At 42.5% G+C, this 25081-nt stretch overlaps 1 protein-coding gene across 3 annotated transcripts in view; it reads left to right on the top strand.

Annotated features, from left to right (window-relative positions):
* LOC133549646 (protein shortage in chiasmata 1 ortholog) overlaps positions 1–25081 on the top strand; it is a 96388-nt gene that overhangs the window by 36076 nt on the left and 35231 nt on the right. For 2 of the 3 annotated variants that reach the window (XM_061895288.1, XM_061895279.1), the window contains exons 12-18: positions 2900–3118; positions 3193–3570; positions 6648–6860; positions 19839–20036; positions 20097–20189; positions 20266–20444; positions 24973–25045. In XM_061895288.1, coding sequence (XP_061751272.1) covers positions 2900–3118; positions 3193–3570; positions 6648–6860; positions 19839–20036; positions 20097–20189; positions 20266–20444; positions 24973–25045 — 1353 coding nt within the window. The remainder of the gene's footprint in view (positions 1–2899; positions 3119–3192; positions 3571–6647; positions 6861–19838; positions 20037–20096; positions 20190–20265; positions 20445–24972; positions 25046–25081) is intronic. The other variant, XM_061895300.1, reaches the window with a different exon arrangement.

The raw sequence follows: 25081 nt of genomic DNA on the forward strand, positions 1-25081 counted from the left end.
GGTTCAAATTATTATTCTTGTCAAACTGTAAGTGACAACCGCAGTTCTATAAACTCACGGACGAGTGAGAAAGCTCATTTCCTGGAGAGGAATACTAGCGCTGTTAGCTTGATAGAATCTACCACTGCTAATTGATGGCTGGCAACTTTCACGCTAATTACAACAATAACATGAATACAAAGCACAGTAACGTCTTTCCCCCTTACAGCTAGTGCCACTAAAATGTAGCTAGTAGCTGTCACTGCTAATCCCTAGCTAGCTAGCCATTAGTGACGCTAGCTGTTGTTTATGTATTTATTTTATTTTCACAGAACTTGCCTAAAATATTTCAGTGTGTGTTTAAGTACTTTTTGAGCACATGATCTAACAATACCGTGATAATATTAATAACAACGATGTGAGCGCCTCCTATCTATTAAACACACACAAATTCATCAGCAGTAGACATGCTAAACTGTCAAACAAGCATTCATATTCCATCCATCCATCCATTTCCTACCGCTTATTCCCTTTCGGGATCGCGGGGGGCGCTGGCGCCTATCTCAGCTACAATCGGGCGGAAGGCAGGGTACACCCTGGACAAGTCGCCACCTCATCGCAGGGCCAACACAGATAGACAGACAACATTCACACTCACATTCACACACTAGGGCCAATTTAGTGTTGCCAATCAAACTATCCCCAGGTGCATGTCTTTGGAAGTGGGAGGAAGCCGGAGTACCCGCAGGGAACCCACGCATTCACGGGGAGAACATGCAAACTCCACACAGAAAGATCCCGAGCCTGGATTTGAACCCAGGACTGCAGGAACTTCGTATTGTGAGGCAGACGCACTAACCCCTCTGCCACCGTGAAGCCCGCATTCATATTTGGTAGCTATTTATTTATTTGATATATTGCCAAATTTTATGGGCTATATAGCACACGAATATTTAAGCCAAACCCACCCAATAAATGTGTTTACGTATATTAGCCGCACCGGACTATAAGCCGCACGGGACGGCGTGGCGCAGTGGGAGAGTGGGCGTGCGCAACCCGAGGGTCACTGGTTCAATCCCCACCTAGTACCAACCTTGTCATGTCCGTTGTGTCCTGAGCAAGACACTTCACCCTTGCTCCTGATGGGTGCTGGTTGGCGCCTTGCATGGCAGCTCCCTCCATCAGTGTGTGAATGTGTGTGTGAATGGGTAAATGTGGAAGTAGTGTCAAAGCGCTTTGAGTAGCTTGAAGGTAGAAAAGCGCTATACAAGTACAATCCATTTATATATACTCATACTTGCCAACCCTCCTGATTTTCCCGGGAAACTCCCGAATTTTAGTGCCTCTCCCAAAAATCTCCTGGGGCAACCATTCTCCCGATTTCCACCCAGACAACAATATTGGGGGCGTGCCTTAAAGGCACTGCCTTTAGCGTCCTCTCTCCCCTGAAAAGGAGACTATTATATATGTCTCCGCTATCCATAGGTTTATCTCGAACCCTTAAAGCAGGCAGGCATGGAGCTATTTTTCAGCATGTGTTTATTCCAGCCGGCACGTTTATACACTGACACACAACATCTGGATTCCCATCATGCATTGCTTCAAGACTACGGCAAGTAGTAATGTACAAAAACATCACATAGACGAAGCAGATGAACGAAAAAGAGACATGGCGACGACGAGTAAGAAGAAAAAGTACACTTGCATGTTCCAAAATGATTGGAAAAAAATATTTCAGTTCATCCATGACAGCTCAAAAAGGAAGGGGTATGCTGCCTGCAAATTTTGTAGATCAGACTTATTGAACACGATGGCCGAACGAATATACTCATTCATGAATGAATTTTATATATAAATAGGAAATACGTTGAAATATATACACCCCTCCTCCCCATCTCCCGAATTCGGAGGTCTCAAGGTTGGCAAATATGTATTGATCCATATCGTTACAAAAGATATTTGTAACTGTGTATTTACATACCTAATTGTTTCCAAAAGTTGCCTGTAACACGGCAGTAAAAGGGCTGATCGAACAAAACAGAAGTCATCGTCATGGACTCACTAGCTGCAGAAGCTAGCGGTCCAATCAGCCAAACAGACATAATACCTCCACGGTGACGTTTTGGGGAATTTACGAAACTGAAAGACTACAAAAAGAATGCCATCGTAAGTTAATAATACTAACACAGACACTTGTAAACATGTTAGCATATTCGCTAATGCTAAACACGTACAAATATCCACGAAAACACTCCCACGGACATCACACATGGGACAGTTTAGTAAGTATGAATTGTTTTAGTTCTATTGTAAAACTTACAAATGTTGCTTGTCGTGATGGATGAAGAATACTTTTGAGCAGAAACGATATGGACGACGAATACTTCCGGTTTAAGGAACAAAACACATAACATTGTCAACCGACAGCACCTACAGTCAACAAACTCGTACAGAAGATGGCGTCATAGCACAAACAACTACAAACCTTTTCAGTGTCTCTGTCGGTGTTCTATACACTGTGAAAACTATTTGTTGAACACAAAACATTATGTTAGCGAAGAAAAACCCATAAATCCATTTTATAATCCGCAGGGTCCCAAGCGTGGGGAAAAATATAGCGCGTTATAGTCCGGAAATTACGGTAGTATCACAACTTGCTGTCTGCTTTGACATTGTAATGGTACACACTACTGCCTTTTGTGCATATGGCCCGGGACCCTAAAACCCAGCACCAAGCCTGGATAAACGAGGGCGTATAAATAATCAGACATAATAGACTTATCAGAAGATTCTAAAGAAAAAAAAGCTATTTAATAATGATCTGATGCAAACCATACTCCATTTCCTTTTTTAAAAGTGCAAACCGCTGTACTTTGGTCATCACCTGTGCTTCACTAATAGCTTTGTATTGTTCTGACAGAACCTGAGCCACAAGAAGCCGCTGTCGACTTCCAGCCTCTGAGCGAAGCGTTGACGCTAATAACGTTGGAGAGTTTTGCTTCAGAGCTGGAGACCAGAGTCTTATTTGGCAGCTGCAGGGAGTCTCCGGAGAGGCTGAGTGCTGATCTTCTTTCTTTTCATGACAACAACCACATGTTGGAGGATTTCAGTAACGTGTCTCTAGAACCTGATGAAACAAGTGAGCCCAGCCATTTTTATTTCCCATGCCATCACAAATCTCAGCTGATGATACAAACTCTTCTCCAACTGCAGACATCATCTGGTCAGAAGCGGTGAGCAGCACTCTGCTACAGCCTCACCTGGAGGAGTCCCAGAATGCTGCTTTCCCTTCAAAAGCAGAAGCAGACTTTTCCGGTGACAGAAAATGTCCAAAACTCACTCCCAACATAAAGGAAGTCCAACCTTCCACTGGCAAAGTTGATAGAACGGCTGACAAGAGTGGATCTGTACCTGCTCCTTGTTTGAAGAACGTCAGCCAATCAAAACAGAGAGCCCAGAAAATCGCCTTCGGGGTGAAGGAAGACCAGAGAAGTGTCATGGCTGCCTGGCGCCCGGCGCATCAGCAAGTAGACTCGCTGACCACCTTTATGATGCTGAGGTCACAGCCGGTGTCTTCCGTCCCAGAAGCAGGTAATATTACAGCTAGAGATGTCCGATAATATCGGACTGCCGACATTATCTGACGATAAATGCTTTAAAATGTAATATCGGAAATTATCGGGATCAGTTTCAAAAAGTAAAATTCATGACTTTTTAAAATGCCGCTGTACGGAGTGGTACAGAGCGCCAATAAACCTTAAAGGGGAACATTATCACAATTTCAAAAGGGTTAAAAACAATAAAAATCCGTTCCTAGTGGGTTGTTGTATTTTTTGAAGTTTTTTTCAAAATTTTACCGGTCCCCGAATATCCCCCAAAAAAACTTTAAAGTGCTTGATTTTCGCTATCTGCGATGCGACTATCCATTTCCCTGTGACGTCATACAGTGCTGCCAATGTAAACAAACAATGGCGAATACCACAGCAAGATATAGCGACATTAGCTCAGATTCAGACTCGGATTTCAGCGGCTTAAGCGATTCAACAGATTACGCATGTATTGAAACGGATGGTTGGAGTATGAAAGTATTGAAAAAGAAACTGAAGCAATTGAGTGAATAGCTATTGACGCTATTCTTAGCCATAGCATGGCCGAGTAGCTGCGTTAGCATCGCCGGTAAAATGTGCGGACCAAACGATCAGGACTTTCGCATCTCGTGACACTGGAGCAACTTAAATCCGTCGATTGGTAAGTTGTTTTTTCGCATTAAATGTGGGTGGAAGGAAACGTAATATAGTTGCAAATGCATCTGCAGGTTATCCATACATCTCTGTGCCATGTCTGCTTTAGCACCGCCGGTAAATAGCATGTTAGCGTCGATTAGCGTAGCATGTTAGCATCGATTAGCTGGCAGTCACGCCGCAACCAAATATGTCTGATTAGCACATAAGTCAACATCAACAAAACTCACCTTTGTGATTTCGTTGAATTTATTGTTGCAAATGCATCTGCAGGTTATCCATACATCTCTGTGCCATGTCTGTCATCGCAGGTAAAATGTGAAGACACTCTGGCACATTCAATGGGGGTCTGGCGGCAGACACTTTCACCTCTTCAGGCCAGTGGTGCAACTTGAATCCCTCCCTGTTAGTGTTGTTACACCCTCCGACAACACACCGACAAGGCATGATGTCTCCAAGGTTCCAAAAAATAGTCGAAAAAACGGAAAATAACAGAGCTGAGACCCAATGTTTACAATGGGTTGAAAATGAAAATGGCGGCTGTATTACCTCGGAGACGTCACGTTCTGACGTCATCGCAAAAAGAGCGATAAACAGACAGGCGTTTAATTCGCCAAAATTCACCCATTTAGAGTTCGGAAATCGGTTAAAAAAATATATCGTCTTTTTTCTGCACCATCAAGGTATATATTGACGCTTACATAGGTCTGCTGATAATGTTCCCCTTTAAAGGCGCTGCCTTTGCGTGCCGGCCCAATCACATAATATCTACGGCTTTTCACACACACACAATTGAATTTAAGGCATATTTGGTCAACAACCATACTGGTCACACTGAGGGTGGCCGTATAAACAACTTTAACACTCTCACAAATATGCGCCACACTGTCAACCCAACCAAATAAGAATGACAAATACATTTTGGGAGAACATCCGCACTGTTACACAAAATAAACACAACAGAACAAATACCCAGAACACCTTGCAGCACTAACTCTTCCGGGACGCTACAATATACACCCCCCGCTGCCCCCTACTCCACCCCACCCACCCCAACCTCCTCATGCTCTCTTAGGGAGAGCTTGTCCCAAATTCCAAGCTGCCTTTTTGAGGCATGTTAAAAAAAATAATGCATGTTGGAATGATTCTATCTAAATTATCACGAAAACTTTGTGTTGAAATCAGTTCCCAGCGAGAAGACCAAAAGCTGTCTTTGAACCTACCAAGAGTAAGGCTCGTAAAACTCCACTGTGTAGGGAGGAAGCAAGATGAAGGTGTTCCTGTTTCTTTCATGTATTATAATCAAACAGAAATATATTCTCTGATCCAAGGACTATAAAGGCAACTTCCCTTTTCCACTGTTTTACGAACGTCTTTTTGAACTCGTTTACGGACCTTTTCTGTGAAGTGTTTACGACCTTTTCTTTTGAACTGTTCTGTAACCAAAAGCAACGCTGTTTACCACCCACTTCCCTCTGGAAGGAGCTGTGGTCATGTGGTCGGAGAAAGTAAAATACAGAAGGAGGAGTACAATCTTTCACCAGAGCCTGGGTGACACTGTAAGACGTTACAGGTCGACATGTTTTCTCAATTGAGCCAATGTCAAAACGTGGACTTTGGTGCAGATTTTGGCGTGGATAGTTTTCCCGAGATGAATGAAGGTGACAGGACATGGCGTGAAGGTAGATACATGTTTTAATTATACTATAAAAGTGCAAACAAAAGGCGCGCACAAGGCGGAGACACAAAACTAACACTAAGGCAGAACTATGGACATAAAACAAAAAAAAACTTACGGTGACAGGGCAGAGCAGCATGAACTATGAAAATTGCATGAAACAGAGTGAACCAAGCATGAAACAATGACGCCAGAACGACCAACTGAAAAAACAGGCTTAAATAGATATGTCATGATTGACAACAGGTGCGAGAGTCTCATGAGGATGGGTCGCCATGGTGACAAAACAAGGGAGTGAAAAAACAGGAACTAATGGATTCTTGAAGTAACAGAGCCTAATTAACAAAACATGATCACGAGACATGACAGCCAAATTGAATTCTGTCTCTGTATAATTCTTTGCTTCTTGTCTTGTTTAATAGATGTCCTCAGTGCTTGAACCTGACAATGCACTTTGTGACTTCAATAATAAATATGGCAGTGCCATGTTGGCATTTTTTTTCCCATAACTTGAGTGGACTTTTTGTGGAAAACCTTGTTACATTATTTAATGCATCCAGCGGGGCATCACAACAAAATTAGGCATAATAATGTGTTAATTCCACGACTGCATATATCGGTATCGGTTGATATCGGACTCGGTAATTAAGAGTTGGACAATCGGACATCTCTAATAACAGCTGGCTTCATCTTGTGGTCAGACAAAAAAGAGCATTGTCATTTTTAAAATGTCATTTGTGGTTCATCAGCACCAGCGCAGCAGGAAACAGCAATTGAGTCAGAGGAGCAGCAGCAGCAGCCTCCTGAGATCACACACACGCTGGCAGAGAGGACGCTGAGCGCCGCTGCAGCATCAGGACACGCCACCAGAGGGCAGAATAATGCTGACGCTGAGATGCCTCCAACCGACGCTCTGCGCTTCACCCATGATGGCAGCAGAGTGGTGGAGGTCCAGGCCACAGGTACGACTCTCACGCCGCCTTCACTGTCGCAACATGAATGCACTCGAAAGCAAACTCATGGCAGGGGCCTTGTCAGCTTTACAATATGAAATCTATAAATTCTATCAAAACGTATACGCCCCCTGCTGGTGTGTGCTTCACAATGTCTTAACTCAGCTGTCAATTAAAAACGTGTCCAAAATAAACAATAATAAATATCACTTGATTCGATACAATTTTAAATAAGATATACAATTTACAAACCCCGTTTCCATATGAGTTGGGAAATTGTGTTAGATGTAAATATAAACAGAATACAATGATTTGCAAATCCTTTTCAACCCATATTCAGTTGAATATGCTACAAAGACAACATATTTGATGTTCAAACTGATAAACACTTTTTTTTTGTGTGCAAATAATCATTAACTTTAGAATTTGATGCCAGCAACACGTGACAAAGAAGTTGAGAAAGGTGGCAATAAATACTGATAAAGTTTCGGAATTCTCATCAAACACTTATTTGGAACATCCCACAGGTGTGCAGGCTAATTGGGAACAGGTGGATGCCATGATTGGGTATAAAAACAGCTTCCGTGAAATGCTCAGTCATTCAGAAACAAGGATTGGGAAACGGTCACCACTTTGTGAACAAATGCGTAAGCAAATTGTCAAACATTTTAAGAACAACATTCCTCAACGGGCTATTGCAAGGCATTTAGGAATTTCACCATCTACAGTCCGTAATACCATCAAACCGTTCAGAGAATCTGGAGAAATCCCGGCACGTAAGCGATAATATAACGGACCTTCGTTCCCTCGCGCAGTACTGCATCAAAAAGGGACATCACTGTGTTAAGGACATCACCACATGGGCTCAGGAACACTTCCGCAAACCACTGTCAGTAACTACAGATTGTCGCTACATCTGTAAGTGCAAGTTAAAACTCTACTATGCAAAGCCAAAGCCATTTATCAACAACAGCAAGGAACGCTGCCGGCTTCTCTGGGCCCGAGATCATCTAAGATGGACTGATGCAAAGTGGAAAAGTGTTTTGTGGTCTGACGAGTCCACCTTTCAAATTGTTTTTTGGAAACGGTGAATGTCGTGTCCTCCAGACCAAAGAGGAAAAGAACCATCAGGACTGTTCTAGGTGCAAAGTTGAAAAGCCAGCATCTGTGATGGTATGGGGGTGCATTAGTGCCCAAGGCATGGGTAACTTACACATCTGTGAAGGCACCATTAATGCTGAAAGGTACATACAGGTTTTGGAACAACATATGTCGCCATCCAAGCAACGTCATCATGGACACCCCTGCTTATTGGCATTCCTGACCAGCTCTCTGATGACGGCTTCCACGCCGCGCACAAACTCCTTCAGGCCCTCGGAATGAAGCTCGTGTTGTTGATCCTGAAGGAGCTTTGGACTTAAATGATCCGGCTGATCAGTCTGAGTACTTCTCATCACACTACACACACTTTGTACTCCTGCTTCACTGCTGTCAATCACTCTGGTCTGACAGCCTCTCTGAAACAAACAAACAAACAAACAAACAAACACACACACACACACACACAGGCGGTTTAGCTTGGTTGGTAGAGTGGCCGTGCCAGCAACTTGAGGGTTGCAGGTTCAATTCCCGCTTCTGCCAACCTAGTCACTACTGTTGTGTCCTTGGGCAAGACACTTTACCCACCTGCTTCCAGTGCCACCCACACTGGTTTGAATGTAACTTAGATATTGGGTTTCACTATGTAAAGCGCTTTGAGTCACTAGAGAAAAAGCGCTATATAAATATAATTCACTTCACTTCACACACACACACTTTAGGAAATAGGTGGTTGTTTCATTAAAGGCTTAAGCAGACTACATTTTTCTATTAAAAAACAAAAGCTACAAGAACAAATCCAATCAACATGATATATATATATATATATATATATATATATATATATATATATATATATATATATATATATATATATATATATATATATATACATAATGCAGTCCTCTCCAAGGTTTCTCATAGTCATCATTGTCACCGACGTCCCACTGGGGTGAGTTTTCCTTGCCCTTATGTGGGCTCTACCGAGGATGTCGTTGTGGTTTGTGCAGCCCTTTGAGACACTAGTGATTTAGGGCTATATAAATAAACATTGATTGATTATTTCAGCAAGACAATGCCAAGTCACTTTTTACAACACCGTGGCGACATAGTAAAAGAGTGGGGGTACTAGACTGGCTTGCCTGTAGTCCAGACCTGTCTCCCATTGAAAATGTGTGGCACATTATGAAGCCAAAAATACCCCAACGGAACAACAACAAAAAAAGAATGGGAAAGAATTCCACCTGAAAAGCCTAAAAAATGTGTCTCCTCAGTTCCCAAAGGTTTATTGAATGTTGTTAAAAGAAAAGGTAATGAAACACAGTGGTGAACATGCCCTTTCCCAACTACTTTGGCACGTGTTGCAGCCATGAAATTCTAAGTTAATTATTATTTGCAAAAAAAAAAAAAAAAATGTATCACTTTGAACATCAAATATCTTGTCTTTGTAGTGCATTCAACTGAATATGGGTTGAAAATGATTCGCAAATCATTGTATTCCATTTATATTTACATCTAACACAACTCATATGGAAACGGGGTTTGTATAATTTGTTTAATTTAAGCTTGAAATTAAAATGAGAAAAATGTAAGTGCTGTATCAAATTGGGTTGAGTTTATTGTGAACATGCATACATACAACATGATTCATGAAGTGAATTATATTTATATAGCACTTTACACAGTGAAACCCAATATCTGAGTTACATTCAAACCAGTGTTGGTGGCACTGGGAGCAGGTGGGTAAAGTGTCTTGCCCAAGGACACAACGGCAGTGACTAGGATAGCGGAAGCCGGAATCGAACCTGGAACTCTCAAGTTGCGGGCAACGGCCACTCTACCAATCGAGCTATGCCGCTCCTACATCACAATTTCCCAGTTTTTCCATTCAACATGTTCGAAAAGGAGTAGGAAGAAGCAGAGCTTATTTAATCCTACCCATTTTTCTTTTACATAGCAGTTGCTAAAACGTTTGTTCACCTCCTGTTCTCGGTGTATTCACAATATAAGTACCTTATTTTTCGGAGTACAAGTCGCTCCGGAGTATAAGTCGCACCTGCCAAAATTGCATAATAAAGAAGGAAAAAAACATACAATATAAGTCGCTCCGGAGTATAAATCGCATATTTTGGGGAAATTTATTTGATAAAACCCAACACCAAAAATAGACATTTGAAAGGCAATTTAAAATAAGTAAAGAATAGTGAACAACATGCTGAATAAGTGTACGTTATATAAAATGATAAATGGGTTGTACTTGTATAGCGCTTTTCTACCTTCAAGGTACTCAAAGCGCTTTGACACTACTTCCACATTTACCCATTCACACACTGATGGAGGGAGCTGCCATGCAAGGCGCTAACCAGCACCCATCAGGAGCAAGGGTGAAGTGTCTTGCTCAGGACACAACGGACGTGACGAGGTTGGTACTAGGTGGGGATTGAACCAGGGACCCTCGGGTTGCGCACGGCCACTCTCCCACTGCGCCACGCCGTCCCTATGAGGCATAAATAACCAACTGAGAAGGTGCCCGGTATGTTAACCTAACATATTATGGTAAGAGTCATTCAAATAACTATAACATATAGAACATGCTATACCTTTACCAAACAATCTGCCACTCCTGATCGCTAAATCCGATGAAATATTATACGTCTAGTCTCTTACGTGAATGAGCTAAATAATATTAATATTTTAAAGTAATGTGTTAATGATTTCACACATAAGTCGCTCCTGAGTATAAGTTGCACCCCTGGCCTAACTATGAAAAAAACTGTGAGTTATAGTCCGAAAAATACGGTAATAACAATAAATATAAATAAATAATAATGTTATAATGAGTTATATTTCATATGGTGAGATAAATAAGATTATCTAGAAATTGAATGGATGAATGAAATCAATTCAGAATGTTTATCATGGTTGTTCTTCTTTGTAAATTGTAAACACTTTAAAGGGGAACATTATCACAATTTCAAAAGGGTTAAAAACAATAAAAAATCAGTTCCCAGTGGCTTGTTGTATTTTTTGAAGTTTTTTTCAAAATTTTACCGGTCTCGGAATATCCCTAAATAAAGCTTTAAAGTGCCTTATTTTCGCTATCTTCGAAACCACTATCCATTTCCCTGTGACGTCACACAGTGCTGCCAATGTAAACAAACAATGGGAATACCACAGCAAGATATAGCGACATTAGCTCGGATTCAAACTCGGATTTCAGCGACTTAAGCGATTCAACAGATTACGCATGTATTGAAACAGATGGTTGGAGTATGAAAGTATTGAAGAAGAAACTGAAGCTATTGAGCGAATAGCTATTGACGCTATTCATAGCCAAAGCATGGCCGAATAGCTGCGTTAGCATCGCCGGTAAAATGTGCGGACCAAACGATCAGGACGTTTGCATCTTTTGACACTGGAGTAACTTAAATCCGTCGATTGGTAAGTGTTTTTTTCGCATTAAATGTGGGTGGAAGGAAACGTAATATAGTTGCAAATGCATCTACAGGTTATCCATACATCTCTGTACCATGTCTGCTTGAGCACCGCCGGTAAATAGCATGTTAGCATCGATTAGCGTAGCATGTTAGCATCGATTAGCTGGCAGTCAACATCAACAAAACTCACCTTTGTGATTTCGTTGACTATCGTTGCAAATGCATTTGCAGGTTATCCATACATCTCTGTGCCATGTTGCCTTAGCATCGCCGGTCAAATGTGGAGACACTCTGGCACATTCAATGGGGGTCTGGCGGCAGACACTTTGGCATCTTGGGGCCAGTGGTGCAACTTGAATCCCTCCCTGTTAGTGTTGTTACACCCTCCGACAACACACCCACCAGGCATGATGTCTCCAAGGTTCCAAAAAATAGTCAAAAAAACGGAAAATAACAGAGCTGAGACCCGGTGTTTGTAATGTGTTGAAAATGAAAATGGCGGCTGTGTTACCTCGGCGACGTCACATTCTGACGTCATCGCCTCCAGCGCGATAAACAGAAAGGCGTTTAATTCGCCAAAATTCACCCATTTAGAGTTCGGAAATCGGTTAAAAAAATACATGGTCTTTTTTCTGCAACATCAAGGTATATATTGACGCTTACATAGGTTTGGTGATAATGTTCCCCTTTAAGTTTGAAGAATTTCTTAAAGTGGATCATATTAGTACATTTTTAATTTATTTGCTTATTTCCCATCATTTAATTCCACATACTGATATACTGATGGTCTTAAGGGTTGTACTTGCGTACAAATGTTTTAAATGACATTTTTGTCCAAGATTATATTTCTCCTCTTTTGTTGAGAATAATTCTTGTATATTCTTGGTTAGCAGGATATAGTTTGCTTTGTGCATAATTGTAGCTGTTTGCAAATGTCGTGGAATTTCCGTATTTTCGATTCAATGAATAAGTGATTTGAATGTTCCCGACATCCAACATTCTGTATTATTATTCTAACTGATCTTTTTTGTAACACCGTTAATGAATGAAGTGTACTTTTGTAGTTATTTCCCCATCTACCTGCACAATAACTCAGTAATGGTAACACTGGGGTTGCAAAATTCCGTGAATATTCAAAGTTGAAAACTCTCCATGGGAATTAATGGGAATAAAAATTGAATGCAACATGCTAGATCTCCCAGCATGATTATTAGCTAAAACAACCTGATTTAATGCAAATTCAGTTCAATTTCAACCCTTCACTGTGCATTCCTCCATCACATGCACAAAACACTACAGCAGAGATATTGAGGCCTCACTAGTATTTGAGCCCAAGTACTTCATCCAGTCAGGTAAGTGTTGATATTACTGGGGTAAATATATTTGATCTATGGTATTTAAGTGTAATAGAGGTGTAATTGCTTGTTACTGTATGACTGTGTACTACTCCAGCAGAATTCCATTAAAGCTAGATAGCTGTTCCTGTACTTGTTCAATGATTTTGGGGCCAATATCTCTAGCTAGCTAGGTTTATAGACCACCACAGTCTCACAATGAAGTGAAAATATTTCTCCGTTAGCCATGATGCTAATTTTCTCTATGTTAAATCCCATTCATTTGTGCTAACAACGTTAGCGATACTTTTTTTTGTGATCTGTGAAGTTCAACTAGCAAATACTGAATGAAAACGTGTAGTTTTTTTGGGGCTTCACAGTGGCAGAGGGGTTAGTGCGTCTGCCTCACAATACGAAGGTCCTACAGTCCTGGGTTCAAATCCAGGCTTTCTGTGTGGAGTTTGCATGTTCTCCCCGTGAATGCGTGGGTTCCCTCCGGGTACTCCGGCTTCCTCCCACTTCCAAAGACATGCACCTGGGGATAGGTTGATTGGCAACACTAAATTGTCCCTAGTGTGTGAATGTTGTCTGTCTATCTGTGTTGGCCCTGCGATGAGGTGGCGACTTGTCCAAGGTGTACCCCGCCTTCCGCCCGATTGTAGCTGAGATAGGCGCCAGCGCCCCCCCCCCCCCGACCCCGAAAGGGAATAAGCGGTAGAAAATGGATGGATGGATGGAACGTGTAGTTTCCCTTGCCCTTTGTTGTCATGCAAGAATGTAGGTTATAGTTAGTTTGGTCTTTATTTGAAGGAACAATGCACAGAAACATTAAGCTCAAAGACAGATATGTTCTGTACCAGATTATAGCTAAGTAGCTCATTTCCATCTGCTACCTAAATTAAAGGGATACAAAAATCATGCAATAAAATTATTACAATAAAATCATACCATATCACGTAATCTAATTAAGAAAAGTCATAAAATGCCCTTTCATGGACACATACTTAATATACAATACAACCACATCTCATTTACGTCATCACGCAAAGACAATACATGCTCTTGTTCACATTTGTCATTATTTGTAAAAAACAACCATGATTTTAACACACACACCTCACAAGTTACAACAAAAATGCTGTCATGGATAAATATAATACACATTAAGTTGATCTGTCAAACACAGTGACCACCTTAGTGACCGTGTGAGCAGCTTTAATTGCTCCAAAGCCACTTTTGGATTTTGCGTGCTTATTGAGTGTTCATTTATTCATCTAGCCCATGGGTGTCAAACTCTGGCCCGCCGTGTAATTTAATTTGGCCCTTGAGGCAATATCAATTTAGCATTAGATCTGGCCCGCCGGTGTTATACAGCGTCGGTGCCGCTGTAACACCGCATTCACCGCTAATACTCATACTTGCCAACCCTCCTAATTTTCCCGGTAGACTCCCGAAGTTCAGTGCCCCTCCCGAAAATCTCCCGGGGCAACCATTCTCCCGAATTTCTACCGATTTCCACCTGGACAACTATATTGGGGGCGTGCATTTAAGGCACTGCCTTTAGCGTTCTCTACAACCTGTCGTCACGTCCGCTTTTCCTCCATACTAACAGCGTGTCACATAATATTTGTGGCTTTTACACACATGCACAAGTGAATGCAAGGCATACTTGGTCAACAGCCATACAGGTCACACTGAGGGTGGCCGTATAAACAACTTTAGCACTGTTACAAATATGCGCCACACTGTGAACCCACACCAAACATTTCGGGTGAACATCCGCACCGTAACACAACAGAACAAATACCCAGAACCCCTTGCAGCACCAACTCTTCCGGGAAACTTCCAGCAAACTGACCAATAATTAACGTTTTATTCACGCATTTTCTCTTGCTACTTCAAGGCTTGAATGTTTGGTTCATTCATTATAGTTATTTTATTTTCAAATTTATTACTAGCCTGTGGAAATGTTTTTATATTTACCTCAGAATATTGCAAATACAAAAATAGGCATAACATTTTTATTTAAATTTTATTTGATATGCCATTGATATTTTTTTTAATTATTATTATTATTGTTTGAAACTGGATTTTGCATGTCACTAAAGTTATATATATTGCTTGTTCAATATTTAATGCAAAACTTGTTTGGGTCCCTATTAAAAGGTTAATTTGTTCAACCTTGGCCCGCGGCTTTGTTCCATTTAAAATTTTGGCCCACTCTGTATTTGAGTTTGACACCCCTGATCTAGCCTATTTCTATTCATTTGTCCCATCAGTAAAATATTTTTAAAGACTACTCCAATTGTTTAGCTGACTCTTTATATCTGTGTGTGGCCTTGCATTAGTGTTTTACAAGCTTCTCATCTTATTCTACAGAATAAGATGGACAGCGTCCAACTTTGAATGATCAAAAAATCGTTAAAATTTCCAAACTTCCCGAGCTTATCTTCACGTGGTAAATTTCCGGAAATTTACCGTAAACGTTCCACCCCTTTGCAACCCCAGGTAACACTAATGAACAGTATAGAATATGGAGTTAAAAAAATTTAAAAATATAGTCAAAGTTAGGGATTGTTAACCTTTCTCACCTTCAGGGGCCAACTTTTCCACTACGGAGCGACCCAGGGCCCACACAAATATTATCACCAAAAAAGTGAATGTTCACAAAGAGTCAATAGCTTGGTAATCAGTGATAAAGAAATGTCCACACACACTAGTACAGGGGTCGGCAACCCAAAATGTTGAAAGAGCTATGTGGGACCAAAAATACAAGAAAGGAATCTGTCTGGGGCCGCAAAAAATTAAAAGACTTATGTAAGTGTTATAATGGCGGCAACACATGATGTAAGTGGCTAATTAGCTATATTTGCCTACTGTCAAAATGAGTCGCAGGCTGGTCTTCGTTGACAGAAATGTTCAAATTTAATTATATTCTACACATTTTTACAACACTGGAAAACATTAGTAAAACTTTCTCAGAGGGTGAGCTAACTCCTGGAAATGACTGTCCTAGAATGGCCAAAGGTATAGATGTGTGTTTCCAAGTTAAAGAGAACGGCAGGCTGTCTTCTTCTAATGGATTCATTACAATCTTTGCATGCTGGCCAACGTTTGCTGTGGTCTGGAACAACATGGCACACTCAGAAATGCTGTCAATATTACATACGGATAATTTGTCATGGAACAGGGAAAATAAACTAAATACACAGAGGACATAAGTAAAGGAAATTAAATGAGCTCTGATATACCTCCAAACGAGGCATAATGATGCAATATGTCTATACAGCTAGCCTAAATGTTAGCATCGATTAGCTTGCAGTCATGCAGTGAATTATATATTGAATTATATTTTTATATAGCGCTTTTCTCTAGTGACTCAAAGCGCTTTACATAGTGAAATCCAATATCTAAGTAACATTTAAACCAGTGTGGGTGGCACTGGGAGCAGGTGGGTAAAGTCTCTTGCCCAAGGACACAACGGCATTGACTAGGATGGCGGAAGCGGGAATCGAACCTGCAACCCTCAAGTTGCTGGCACGGCCACTCTACCAACCGAGCTAAACCGCCCCGTGACCAAATATGCCAGATTAGCATGCCATAACAAGTCAATAAAATCAAAAAAAGCTCACCTTTGTGCATTCACGCACAGTATAAAACGCTTGGTGGACAAAACGAGACAAAGAAGAAGTGGCATAAAACACGTTTTTCTGTGGCAGCGTCGGAGAAAGTTATATGTGTAAACAAACTGTTGAGTCATAGTCCACAGCGGTGAGTTCAGGGGTCTCTGAAATTAGTAGGACAAAATGTCGCTCACCAAATATGCCAGATTAGCACGCCATAACAAGTCAATAAAATCAAAAAAAGCTCACCTTTGTGCATTCACGCACAGTATAAAACGCTTGGTGGACAAAACGAGACGAAGAAGAAGTGGCATAAAACACGTTTTTCTGTGGCAGCGTCGGAGAAAGTTATATGTGTAAACAAACTGTTGAGTCACAGTCCACAGCGGTGAGTTCAGGGGCCTCTGAAATTAATAGGACAAAATGGCGCTCACCAAATATGCCAGATTAGCACGCCATAACAAGTCAATAAAATCAAAAAAAGCTCACCTTTGTGCATTCACGCACAGTATAAAACGCTTGGTGGATAAAACGAGACGAAGAAGAAGTGGCATAAAACACGTTTTTCTGTGGCAGCGTCGGAGAAAGTTATATGTGTAAACAAACTGTTGAGTCACAGTCCACAGCGGTGAGTTCAGGGGCCTCTGAAATTAGTAGGACAAAATGTCGCTCACCAAATATGCCAGATTAGCACGCCATAACAAGTCAATAAAATCAAAAAAAGCTCACCTTTGTGCATTCACTCGCAGTATAAAACGCTTGGTGGACAAAACGAGACCAAGAAGAAGTGGCATAAAACACGTTTTTCTGTGGCAGCGTCGGAGAAAGTTATATGTGTAAACAAACTGTTGAGTCACAGTCCACAGCGGTGAGTTCAGGGGCCTCTGAAATTAGTAGGACGAAATGTCGCTCACCAAATATGCCAGATTAGCACGCCATTACAAGTCAATAAAATCAAAAAAGCTCACCTTTGTGCATTCACGCACAGTATAAAATGCTTGGTGGACAAAACGAGACAAAGAAGAAGTGGCATAAAACAGGTTTTTCTGTGGCAGCGTCGGAGAAAGTTATATGTGTAAACAAACTGTTGAGTCACAGTCCACAGCGGTGAGTTCAGGGGCCTCTGAAATTAGTAGGACAAAATGTCGCTCACCAAATATGCCAGATTAGCACGCCATAACAAGTCAATAAAATCAAAAAAGCTCACCTTTGTGCATTCACGCACAGTATAAAACGCTTGGTGGACAAAACGAGACAAAGAAGAAGTGGCATAAAACACGTTTTTCTGTGGCAGCGCTGGAGAAAGTTATATGTGTAAACAAACTGTTGAGTCACAGTCCACAGCGGTGAGTTCAGGGGCCTCTGAAATTAGTAGGACAAAATGTCGCTCACCAAATATGCCAGATTAGCACGCCATAACAAGTCAATAAAATCAAAAAAGCTCACCTTTGTGCATTCACGCACAGTATAAAACGCTTGGTGGACAAAACGAGACCAAGAAGAAGTGGCATAAAACACGTTTTTCTGTGGCAGCGTCGGAGAAAGTTATATGTGTAAACAAACTGTTGAGTCACAGTCAACAGCGGTGAGTTCAGGGGCCTCTGAAATTAGTAGGACAAAATGTCGCTCACCAAATATGCCAGATTAGCACGCCATAACGAGTCAATAAAATCAAAAAAAGCTCACCTTTGTGCATTCACTCGCAGTATAAAACGCTTGGTGGACAAAACGAGACCAAGAAGAAGTGGCATAAAACACGTTTTTCTGTGGCAGCGTCGGAGAAAGTTATATGTGTAAACAAACTGTTGAGTCACAGTCCACAGCGGTGAGTTCAGGGGCCTCTGAAATTAGTAGGACAAAATGTCGCTCACCAAATATGCCAGATTAGCACGCCATTACAAGTCAATAAAATCAAAAAAGCTCACCTTTGTGCATTCACGCACAGTATAAAATGCTTGGTGGACAAAACGAGACAAAGAAGAAGTGGCATAAAACAGGTTTTTCTGTGGCAGCGTCGGAGAAAGTTATATGTGTAAACAAACTGTTGAGTCACAGTCCACAGCGGTGAGTTCAGGGGCCTCTGAAATTAGTAGGACAAAATGTCGCTCACCAAATATGCCAGATTAGCACGCCATAACAAGTCAATAAAATCAAAAAAGCTCACCTTTGTGCATTCACGCACAGTATAAAACGCTTGGTGGACAAAACGAGACGAAGAAGAAGTGGCATAAAACACGTTTTTCTGTGGCAGCGTCGGAGAAAGTTATATGTGTAAACAAACTGTTGAGTCACAGTCCACAGCGGTGAGTTCAGGGGCCTCTGAAATTAGTAGGACAAAATGTCACTCACCAAATATGCCAGATTAGCACGCCATTACAAGTCAATAAAATCAAAAAAAGCTCACCTTTGTGCATTCACGCACAGTATAAAATGCTTGGTGGACAAAACGAGACAAAGAAGAAGTGGCATAAAACAGGTTTTTCTGTGGCAGCGTCGGAGAAAGTTATATGTGTAAAAAAAACTGTTGAGTCACAGTCCACAGCGGTGAGTTCAGGGGCCTCTGAAATTAGTAGGACAAAATGTCGCTCACCAAATATGCCAGATTAGCACGCCATAACAAGTCAATAAAATCAAAAAAGCTCACCTTTGTGCATTCACGCACAGTATAAAATGCTTGGTGGACAAAACGAGACAAAGAAGAAGTGGCATAAAACACGTTTTTCTGTGGCAGCGTCGGAGAAAGTTATATGTGTAAAGAAACTGTTGAGTCACAGTCCACAGCGGTGAGTTCAGGGGCCTCTGAAATTAGTAGGACAAAATGTCGCTCACCAAATATGCCAGATTAGCACGCCATAACAAGTCAATAAAATCAAAAAAAGCTCACCTTTGTGCATTCACGCACAGTATAAAACGCTTGGAGGACAAAACGAGACAAAGAAGAAGTGGCATAAAACACGTTTTTCTGTGGCAGCGTCGGAGAAAGTTATATGTGTAAACAAACTGTTGAGTCACAGTCCACAGCGGTGAGTTCAGGGCCCTCTGAAATTAGTAGGACAAAATGTCGCTCACCAAATATGCCAGATTAGCACACCATAACAAGTCAATAAAATCAAAAAAAGCTCACCTTTGTGCATTCACTCACGGTATAAAACGCTTGGTGGACAAAACGAGACAAAGAAGAAGTGGCATAAAACACGTTTTTCTGTGGCAGCGTCGGAGAAAGTTATATGTGTAAACAAACTGTTGAGTCACAGTCCACAGCGGTGAGTTCAGGGGCCTCTGAAATTAGTAGGACAAAACGGCGCTCACCAAATACTCTCATCAGTGAAGCATAAACCCAAACATATTAAACAGTGGGCTTTCTAACAATTAGGAAGGTTTGTATCATATTTTTCCTCCTGCAGAAACCATATTACAACAACAAATATATTTTTCACCCCATTTCTTTTTCCCATTCCATACATTTGTGAAAAAGCTCCCTTTTTTGTTTTGCAGACAGTCAGTATCAGGCCTACCGTGAGCTGCTGGACTTCGCTCAGCCTCGTCTGACCTCTGCCAGGGAGTTGGGCCTCAACCTGCCCGCCTGGAAGAACTTTGAGCGCCTGGCTCCGGACCAAACGCGCTACGCTCTGCGACAGCAGGAGTTGGCGCTGTGCAGGAGGACGCAAGCGGAGAGGGGGGAGCTGGTCAGAGGTACACACAAACACGCAACTTGAAAGCATCCGCAGAATCACAACCCGCTGTCGCTCTCAGACCAGGAGCAGCTGCTCCGTCTCGTGGCTCTGGTCCACATGCTGGTCATGGCCAAAGAGCTGGTGTTCAAGTGTGACCTGAGCGCCGCTGCCGGTCAGTTTTGACGTCAGTGACCTGGCTTCACCGCGTTGACACTAAAAAAATATCGGCTTTTTTTTTTGCTCTAAAGAGTACCTGAGCAAGGCTGTCGAGACGAGCGCTGACCCGAGTCTGGCTCAGCTGCTGAGGAGGCTGCAGATCATCCTTTACCTCAGCAGAAGGAACGGCGAGGCCAACCTGAAACTGCTGGAGCTGCTGCAGCTGATGTCGGTGCAACTGCACAACAGCGGCGACACGCAAAAAGACAAAGTTAGTGTATTGCTTGTAGGGCTGGGCGATATGGCCTTTTAATAATATCTCGATATTTTTAAGCCATGTCACGATAAACCATATATATCTCGATATTTTGCCTTAGCCTTGAATGAACACATATAATCACAGCAGTATGATGACTCTATGTGTCTTCATCAAAACATTCTTCTTCAGACTGCATTTATATATGCTACTTTTAAACTTTCATGCAAAAAGGGAAATCAAAACTAAGTCAATTGACCAAAACTGTATTTTTAAACAGTTATTAAGCAGTAGCACAGACATGCATATAATTTTGGATAGGGATAGGCTAGGTCTTTATTGTCATTGCACAAGTACAACGAAACTTTGGTTTCAGCACAAACCTGTTAAAGGGGAACATTATCACCAGACCTATGTAAGCGTCAATATATACCTTGATGGTGCAGAAAAAAGACCATTTGTTTTTTTAACCGATTTCCCGAACTCTAAATGGGTGAATTTTGCCGAATTAAACGCCTTTCTGTTTATCGCGCTGGAGGGGATGACGTCAGAATGTGACGTCTCCGAGGTAATACAGCCGCCATTTTCATTTTCAACCCATTGTAAATATTGGGTCTCAGCTCTGTTATTTTCCGTTTTTTCGACTATTTTTGGGAACCTTGGAGACATCATGCCTCGTCGGTGTGTTGTCGGAGGGTGTAACAACACTAACAGGGAGGGATTCAAGTTGCACCACTGGCCCGAAGATGCCAAAGTGTCTGCCGCCAGACCCCCATTGAATGTACCAGAGTGTCTCCACATTTTACCGGCGATGCTAAGGCAGACATGGCACAGAGATGTATGGATAACCTGCAGATGCATTTGCAACTATATTACGTTTCCTTCCACCCACATTTAATGCGAAACAAACACTTACCAATCGACAGATTTAAGTTGCTCCAGTGTCACAAGATGCGAAAGTCCTGATCGTTTGGTCCGCACTTTTTACCGGCGATGCTAACGCAGCTATTCGGCCATGCTATGGCTATGAATACTTTGAAACTGAAGCTCAATAGCTTCAGTTTCTTCTTCAATACTTTCATACTCCAACCATCCGTTTCAATACATGCGTGATCTGTTGAATCGCTTAAGCCGCTGAAATCCGAGTTTGAATCCGAGCTAATGTCGCTATATCTTGCTGTGCTATTCGCCATTGTTTGTTTACATTGGCAGCACTGTGTGACGTCACAGGGAAATGGATAGTGGCATCGCAAATAGCGAAAATCAAGCACTTTAAAGCTTTTTTTAGGGAAATTAGGAGACCGGTAAAATTTCAAAAAAAAACTTCAAAAAATACAACAGGCCACTGGGAACTGATTTTTATTGTTTTTAACCCTTTAGAAATTGTGATAATGTTCCCCTTTAAAGATTAGACAAACAAACAGTGTACAGGGTTACAGAACAAGAACGCTGATGGGTCGCCATAAGGCGCCCCGTAAAAGATGGGAAAAAGGTCAACGCTGGGGAAGGATGAGTAAAAAAATACAATCCAGACTGGGCTCCTAAGGGGGCCCAATTCGGAGTGGGAAAAAAAACCCTCCATAGCAAAGCACATATACATATTACAACATACATCTCAAGATATCTAGCAACAGAGGGAAGGTAGTTCAAGGTCATGATGGTAGGTCGCAGCTCTTAGGCGCTGAACGTCCATTCATCACCCCTACGGGATTTGCGTAGAAAGTGCAAGATTGTCAGAGACATTTTAAAACTAACTATAAGTGCACTTTTGTCCATGATAGATAGATAGATAGATAGATAGTACTTTATTGATTCCTTCAGGAGAGTTCCTTCAGGAAAATTAAAATTCCAGCAGCAGTGTACAGAGTTGATATCAATTTAAAAAAATAAAAAAAGTAAATAATGGTGGTTTAAAAGGAAACAAAATACAGAAATATTACAAAAACAATAAAAACAATGGGAATAACAATATAACAGTAAAATAAGAATATAACAAGACAAAGTAGGCAGTAGTGACCATGTTATGAAAACGTATTGCACTGTTATTGTTTTGCATCCCCTGTCATCCTAGTACCCCCTGCCCCCCGCCCCAGAGAGGAGTTGAACAGTCTAATGGCGTGTGGGACAAAGGAGTTTTTGTGTCTATTAGTCCTGCACTTGGGATGAAGCAGTCTAGAACTGAACAGGCTCCTCTGGCTACTGATAACACTATGCAGAGGGTGACTGGCATCATCCAGGATGCTCACTAGTTTGTCAACAGTCCTCTTCTCTGCCACCCTCACCAGTGAGTCCAGTTTCATTCCCATTGTGGAACCGGCCCGCCTGATCAGTTTCTCAAGTCTGGAGCTGTCCTTCTTAGATGTACTGCCCCCCCCAGCACACTACCATGTAGAAGAGAACACTGGCAACCACAGACTGGTAGTACATCCACAGGAGTTTTCTACAAATGTTGAAGGAGTGCAGTCTCCTGAGGAAGTACAGCCTTTCTTGTACTGGTGGTCCGTGTTAACAGTCCAGTCCCGCTTATTGTCTACCCAAACCCCAAGGTACTTGAATGAGTCCACGGTCTGTACCTCAACTCCCTCGATCACAATAGGTTGTGACCGTGGACCCGACCTCCCAAAGTCAACGACCAGCTCCTTGGTCTTTGACGGATTGAGCTGCAAGAGGTTCGTGTGGCACCAGACAACAAAGTCCCTCACCAGATTCCGAAACTCCTCTTCTCTGCCGTCCCTGATGCACCCGACGATGGCTGTGTCATCCGCGTACTTCTGGATGTGACACAGCTCTGAGTTGTAGCAGAAGTCAGCGGTGTACAGGGTGAAGAGAAGAGGGGCCAGCAGACGTGATGTCCTTCAGTCTGACGTAGTGTGGCCTGTCGGTGAGGTAGTTCGAAAGATGACACATCAAAACAACACTACTGTGAATTAAAGTGCACTTTTTGTACAGAATGCCATTACAATAGTTTAAAACAAATAAAGTGCACTTTTGTGCATGATGTCACACAAAATATTTCAATAAGTCAAATAAAAATTACGTAGGAGTACCTCGGAGTCTTGTTCACGAGTGGGGGAAGAGTGGATCGTGAGATCGACAGGCGGATCGGTGCGGCGTCTTCAGTAATGCGGACGTTGTATCGATCCGTTGTGGTGAAGAAGGAGCTGAGCCGGAAGGCAAAGCTCTCAATTTACCGCTCGATCTACGTTCCCATCCTCACCTATGGTCATGAGCTTTGGGTCATGACCGAAAGGATAAGATCACGGGTACAAGCGGCCGAAAAGAGTTTCCTCTCTCCCTTAGAGATAGGGTGAGAAGCTCTGCCATCCGGGAGGAACTCAAAGTAAAGCCGCTGCTCCTTCACATCGAGAGGAGCCAGATGAGGTAGTTCGGGCATCTGGTCAGGATGCCACACGAACGCCTCCCTAGGGAGGTGTTTAGGGCACGTCCAACCGGTAGGAGGCCACGGGGAAGACCCAGGACACGTTGGGAAGACTATGTCTCCCGGCTGGCCTGGGAACGCCTCGGGATCCCCCGGGAAGAGCTAGACGAAGTGGCTGGAGAGAGGGAAGTCTGGGCTTCCCTGCTTAGGCTGCTGCCCCCGCGACCTGACCTCGGATAAGCGGAAGATGATGGATGGATGGATGGAAATAAAAATTAGCTGCACAATATGAAATCAAATAGCAGTGTTGCTACTTTTTGGAGCAACGCTTTTGCCGCTCGGTTGGTAGAGCGGCCGTGCCAGCAACTTGAGGGTTGCAGGTTCGATCCCCGCTTCTGCCATCCTAGTCAATGCCGTTGTGTCCCTGGGCAAGACACTTTACCCACCTGCTCCCAGTGCCACCCACACTGCTTTAATTTTAACTTAGATATTGGACTTCACGGTGGCAGAGATTTTAGTGAGTCTACCTCACAATACGAAGGTCCTGAGTAGTCTGCGGTTCAATCCCGGGCTCGGGATCTTTCTGTGTGGAGTTTGCATGTTCTCCCCGTGAATGCGTGGGTTCCTTCCGGGTACTTCGGCTTCCTCCCACCTCCAAAGACATGCACCTGGGGATAGGTTGATTGGCAACACTAAATGGTCCATAGTGTGTGAATGTGAGTGTGAATGTTGTCTGTCTATCTGTGTCGGCCCTGTGATGAGGTGGCGACTTGACCAGGGTGTACTGCGCCTTCCCTTTCTAGGCACCAGTGCGCCCCGCGACCCCAAAGGGAATAAGCGGTAGAAAATGGATGGATGAGGCTTTTTCTGCATAATTGTTCAACATATTCATGCTTGAAGCCAAACCACCCCCAGACGATGCACCCCGTGCTGTTTTTCTCTGTGAGAAGCAGAGACAAGAAAGAGTGGGAAACGCATGTAGTGTAATGCCAGCAGCTAAAAGCAACTGTGTGAGAACATATACTCGAATCACGATATAGTCATTTTCTGTATCGCACAGAGACAAACCCGCGATATATCGAGTGTATCGATATATATCGCCCAGCCCTCATTGCTCGTGCAGTCACAACACGAACCGTCTTGACGCTTGTCTTTGTTCCGCAGATTCTGGTCATCATATCACTTCATCGTGAAGACAGCACATCTGCAATCATCCAACACCTGAGCCAACTGACAGGTCAGTATCTGCCTCTTTTTCCATAACGTGTTCACT

Source organism: Nerophis ophidion, linkage group LG01, assembly GCF_033978795.1.
Source record: "Nerophis ophidion isolate RoL-2023_Sa linkage group LG01, RoL_Noph_v1.0, whole genome shotgun sequence".
Lineage (NCBI taxonomy): Eukaryota > Metazoa > Chordata > Actinopteri > Syngnathiformes > Syngnathidae > Nerophis > Nerophis ophidion.